The 6,166-nt window shown below is 33.9% G+C and overlaps 1 protein-coding gene across 1 annotated transcript; it reads left to right on the top strand.

Annotated features, from left to right (window-relative positions):
- The first annotated feature begins 660 nt into the window (after positions 1–660).
- On the top strand, positions 661–4,902 carry LOC110620772 (WEB family protein At3g02930, chloroplastic). Its single transcript, XM_021764624.2, has 3 exons — positions 661–1,060; positions 1,700–1,901; positions 2,241–4,902. The coding sequence occupies exons 1-3, from the start codon at positions 1,044–1,046 to the stop codon at positions 4,551–4,553; spliced, it is 2,532 nt and encodes an 843-aa protein (XP_021620316.1). The 5' UTR covers positions 661–1,043; the 3' UTR covers positions 4,554–4,902.
- Positions 4,903–6,166: the final 1,264 nt, after the last annotated feature.

The following is a 6,166-nucleotide window of genomic DNA, read 5'->3' on the forward strand; positions in this document are numbered from 1 at the left end:
TCATATTCTCGTGTTTTAAATATTAGTGTTTTGATCAGAGTAAAATAACTCGAATAAAATATTAATTTTCAATTTAATTGATTTTTTTAATAAATTTTTTATTTAAAATGAAAAAAATTTAATTATTTTTAATTTAAAAAATTCAAGAGAGGTGAAAATTTTGCAATTTGTATGTGCTATCAATCTTAATTAATGCCATTATATCTTGCAGAGATAATAACTGAAAACGACTTTGATTTTAGGTGTAGGCATATTAATGGTTGACATTATTTTTCAGCTTAGCAATTTGCCACCATTTAAAGGTATTTATGCATTTTAAAATCTTACAAAAAAAAATTAAAATTAAAAAAAAGTTTAATTACTCAAAATAACTTTTATTGTTTTCTAATTATAAGTGAAATAATTTTTATTAATTAAAAATATAACAAATAAAAACAATTTTTTTATTGGTGTTTCAAATTGATTGTAAACTTTTTTCCTGAAAAGCTGGGTCAGCTTGGGAAGAAGCTCTGCAAAAGTTGGCCATGCCTTTGACAGGCACAGAGCAAAGCAACAAAAGGAAAAAAAAAAAAAAAAAAAAAAATTCAACAGTTCCACAGCAGGGGCATTTCTGTACTTTTACACTGCCCCATGAACCTGAAAAACAAATGTTATAATAACTTACAGAGGAAAAGCAGGACAAGAAGAGAGAAATAGAGAGAGATTATGCAACCATGTTGTGTTTGTGAATGCGGCCAGTCTACAGACAGGAACACCAACCCAAATTATTTGGTTCCCTGCTTCTGTAAATTCTCTTCTTCTTCTTCTTCTTCTTCTTCTTCTTCTTCTTCCAGGTTTAGTTTCTAATGCTTTTCTTAATCTGAAAAAGAAAAGAAAGGAAAAGAAAAGAAAAGAAAAGAAGGGAACAGCCGCACTACATTCTCTTACAATATGTCAGCATTTTAGCATTCAACAGAGAACCCATACCCTCATTTACCTAAACTAACACATTTTTCAACTTCCTTCCCATTTTCCACTTCTCATCATCATCGTCAAGAACAAACATGTCTTCCAAGACCAAGTAAGTACACAGGACCGTAAACACTTTGTCCTCTCTCTGCTTAGATCTGATAATCTTTTTTAGTTTTTATGGGTTTTGTAAAATTTGAAATTTGATTGCTGTTGTGGAATTTCTTTCCTAATTTTCTGATCGGTGGATTGGATCTATCTTCCTGAAGCGTTTTGTTTATTTCTTTGGTTTTTCCCCTTAACTCCTTTATTTGAATTCAACGTCTCCCTTTCTCTCCATTTCCTTGCAGTTCTAGTTCTTTATATACAAACCCCTTTCTCAATTTTTCTTTTTCATTTAAAATTTGATACGGGTTCACTTCATTGTTGACGTTCATCGTCCCTGCGCGACTTTCTTGTGATATTCTGGTTTCGTAATTGGATTTATTAGGCACAATTTCTTCGGGGAATTTGAATTTTGATGTATAGAATTGTATGCAAATGGTAATACGTGAGTTTGATTTTGTTATGGAATGAAAGTCACTAATACAAAGTTCCCATTTTTTTTGGCATAGATCCGTTGTTAATTTGAACTTAAATATTTAGGACATGGGTTGTCTTTGGATGTGTTGCATTCTGTTTGTAATAGATTTTCACCTGCAACGAATTTTCATCTGATGATGTAATAATGATAGCTTTAAAATTTGTACAGATCTAGTTTATCTGAAACTCCTAGCAAAGCAACAGCAGCAACTCCTAGAGTGAATAAAGTGAGCAGGGGAGTTACTAAATCAGAATCTGATTCACCTGCCCCTGTGCAGAGTTCACGCCTTTCAATTGAACGTTCCCCACGATCTGTTACTTCAAAACCCACAATTGAACGACGGTCAACAAAGGTCACTCCGCCACGTGAAGTAAGTACTCATCAATGGCCGCAATGCTTTAATAGTTTTTTCCTTCAACATTTTATCATGTTCAGTTTTTTTTTTTTCCAATTAAGCATTTGGAATTTCCCAAGAACTTTGGTCTGTTGAAAGATTGTGCTTTTGGGTGCAATGTTGTTGATTGATTTGGTTTTCTTCTGGATAAAATTGAATTAAAAACATTGGAAGTTTCTTTATGATGTTTATTGAATGGAACTGTTGTGTGGAAAAGTTATAGTATGACTTCGTAACATGATTGTTTTCTTCTTCTTCTTTTTTTTTTTTAAGAAAAATTATTTGCTGCATTTATTGATTGTATTTGGTTATCAGAAACCGCAGACAAGGGTGGTGAAGGGGTCAGAATTTCAGTCTCAATTGAGTCTTGTTCAGGAAGATCTAAAGAAAGCAAAGGAGCAGATAGGATTGATTGAGAAAGAGAAGGAACAGGCAATTGAGGAACTGGAACAAGCACAGAAAGCTGCTGAAGAGGCAAATGAGAAGCTTCAAGAAGCTTTGGTGGCTCAAAAGAGGGCCGAGGAGAATTCTGAGATTGAGAAGTTCCGAACTGTTGAGTTGGAACAGGCTGGGATTGAAGCAGCCCAAAAAAAGGAAGAGGAATGGCTGAAAGAGCTTGAAGCTGTGAGAAACCAACATGCTTTGGATGTGGCTGCCCTTCGCTCTACCAGTCTGGAGCTTCAAAAGGTGAAGCAAGAACTGGCCATGACTGCAGATGCAAAGAACCAGGCACTGAACCATGCTGATGATGCAACTAAGGTAGCTGAGATTCATGCAGATAAGGTAGAGACTCTGTCAGCTGAATTGACCCAGTTGAAGGCCTTACTTGATTCAAAGCTTGAAATGGAGACCAATGAAAGCAATGACATGCTGTTGAAGCTTAAGAAGGAGATAGAGACCTTGAAACAAAAACTTGAGGAAGCAAGAGCTTTTGAGGATAAGTTTATTGAAAGGGAGGCTTCCATAGAACAGCTTAATGTTGAATTAGAAGCTGCTAAGATGGCTGAATCTTATGCACGGAATTTAGCAGAGGAGTGGAAAAATAAGGTAGAAGAATTAGAGATGCAGCTTGAAGAAGCAAACAAGTTGGAGAGATCTGCATCTGAATCTTTATGTTCGGTTATGAAACAACTTGAAGGAAACAATGATCTCTTGCATGATGCAGAAAGTGAAATTTCTGCTCTTAAAGAGAAGGTGGGATTACTGGAAATGACAATTGCAAGACAGAAAGGGGAACTTGAGGAATCAGAGCGTTGCCTTAGAGTGGCTAAGGAAGAAACCTCTGAATTGGCAAAAAAGGCAGAGTCTGTGCAGTCTGAGTTGGAAATGGTGAAGGAGGAGAAAGCTCAGGCTTTAAACAATGAGAAGCTTGCAGCTTCCAGCGTTCAAAGTCTATTAGAGGAGAAAAACAAACTCATAACTGAGTTGGAGATTTCTAGGGATGAGGAGGAAAAAAGCAAGAAGGCAATGGAAAGTTTAGCTTCAGCCTTACATGAAGTGTCTGCAGAAGCAAGGGAAGCCAAAGAAAAGCTGTTGTCCAGTCAAGTGGAGCATGAAAATTATGAAACCCAGATAGAGGATTTAAGGTTGGTCCTCAAGGAAGCAAACAAGAGATATGAAACTATGCTAGATGATGCAAAACATGAGATTGATCTTCTTAAGAATAATATTGAAGGATCCAAGAATGAATTTGAGAACTACAAGACTGAATGGGAGCAAAAAGAACAAAATCTGATGAACTGTGTAAAGAAATCAGAAGCAGAGAACTCTTCTTTGGAAAGAGAAATTGATAGGCTAATAAATTTGCTTAAGCAAACCGAGGAAGATGCTTGTGCCACAAGGGAGGAAGAAGCTCAGTTGAAGGATAGCCTACAGGAAGTTGAAGCTGAGGTGATCTCATTGCAAGAAGCTCTTGGGGAGTCAAAGGTTGGGAGCATGAAACTGAAGGAAAGTTTATTAGACAAGGAAAATGAGTTGCAGAATCTTTTCCAAGAAAATGAGGAGCTCCGAGCTAAGGAAGCCATTTCTCTGAAGAAGGTGGAGGAGTTGTCTAAATTGCTTGAAGAAGCTATGGCCAAGAAGAAAACTGAGGAGAATGGAGAGCTCACAGACAGCGAAAAGGACTATGATTTGCTTCCAAAGGTGGTTGAATTCTCTGAAGAAAATGGGCATGTAAGAGCAGAGAAGCCCAAATTGGAGCTTCCACCACAACAGCATGAAGGAAAAGAAAATTCCAAGGAACATAGTAATGGCTTTAACAACCAGACTGTTCCAATGGAAGCTGCCAAAATTGAGAATGTGAATGGAAAACTGAAAGAAGATGAAAACAAAGAAAAAGAAGATGACTCAGTGGAAGTTGAGTTTAAGATGTGGGAGAGCTGCAAGATTGAAAAGAAAGAGTTTTCACCAGACAGAGAACCGGAACAGGAATCCTTTGAGGATGAAGTGGAGTCCAAGGTAGATGGTGGTGAGAGCTTTGATCAGATAAATGGTTTGTCTTCAGCAGAAAATGTTGATAGTAATGGTGGGAGCTCACCTTCAAAGCAGCCACAACAGAAGAAGAAGAAGCCTTTGTTCCGCAAATTTGGAAGCCTACTGAAGAAGAAGAGTACTAGCAACCAGAAGTAGAAGAGGCCAATTATGGCCTGACTTATGTCCAATTAACAGGCAGGTATATTCGATAATATCTCGCACCAGAGTGTTTGCTTTATTGCTTTTGCATCTGATTTCAGAATAGGTTAAACGAAAAGGATTGCCTTTATCTTTTAGTTTTTCCCCCCTTTTGATGTGATTACCTTATTGGGGAGTAAATTGTATGTGATGGAGATTCTTTTCCCCTTGCTTTTCTTAGCTACAGTTTATGAAGGGAGTGGTGACTTTGAAATTGTATTTTAATATGTTTTCATCTACTTGACATGGGAAAACATATATTTTTACTTGTTGAAAAGATGGTATATTTAGTTGATTCTTCTAAAAAGAGCTCTTTATGGATTTTATTGCAGCATAATGAATCAAATTTCTGAATTTTCAAGGTTAAATTCCCATGGTTTAACATCTCCTCATAACATGATAATTCAGTGAACTTGACTGCTTGAGAACCTGTCCAAATGAAAACTGATCAACTGTTGATTGCTTGTGTAAAACTTCTATGCTGGTTGGCATGTGTTGGTGAAGCTCTCTTTGATTCACACTTTAATCAGGATTGTGGGTTTGGGTTAAAAGTATAAATTAAGTTTTAGGTAAATTAATTAAATTTTTAAAATTATATAAAAATTATTTTATTTTATTTTTTATGGTGGGAGTAACAATAATGTTTAAAAAAGATGGTTAAGGAAAAGGCCAAAGAAACTTCAAATTCAAGATTTTGATGCCATAATTTTGAAATGCTTTTGGCAAAGGCAAATGGGTCCATTTGGTGATGAGTCATTTCTTATGGTACTGTCTTTTTTCCTTCAAACCAAATCCCATCCTTCAAAGCCAAAATTTTCTCAAGTCTTGGATAACCAATGCAAATGCTATCATTAACTCATTTATTTATTTTTTATTTGGTAAAACACAATGAAACAATTATGTTAAAGTCTCTGAATTTTTACATAATTTACTAATTTATTTCTATTTTTAATTAAAATTTAACTCTTCTAATTTTTTTATTAAAAAATAATTAATTTATTTATTTTAATATCGATTAAAATGACTAATAACACGAATATAAAAATTAAATAATACAAATAATTGAAATTATATGAATTAAATAATATAAATATTTAAGTAGTTATTAAGATTTTTAATAAAAGAACTTAAAGAATTAAATTTTATAAAATATATGTATATTTTAATTAAATTATTTTAAAATAAAAATAAATTAGTAAATTTTTTAAAATTTCACCATAACCATAATTTTTTTCTTTTTTTCTTTTTATTCTATAAAGCGTATTTATCTGTGAAATTTAAATATATTACTTAAGGATTATTTATTTTGGCTGAATGTGTATGTCAAAAAATCTATAAATTTTTCCAGATTGGAATAGAAAAAAAAATTAAAGTTCATTTTGTATCACATGACTCATACATAATGATATATTTTCTACAAACTATGTATATAATTGATAGATTAAAAATTATCTAAAATTGCAGTGTATTGCACAAAAAGTCAAGTATATGGATATTCTCAAAATCCACTACCAACATTTTTTTGTTCTCACATGATTACAAAAAATCACCCGACGATATATAGGAGATAA

The sequence above is a fragment of the Manihot esculenta genome, chromosome 8, assembly GCF_001659605.2.
Source record: "Manihot esculenta cultivar AM560-2 chromosome 8, M.esculenta_v8, whole genome shotgun sequence".
In the NCBI taxonomy this organism is placed as follows: Eukaryota; Viridiplantae; Streptophyta; class Magnoliopsida; order Malpighiales; family Euphorbiaceae; genus Manihot; species Manihot esculenta.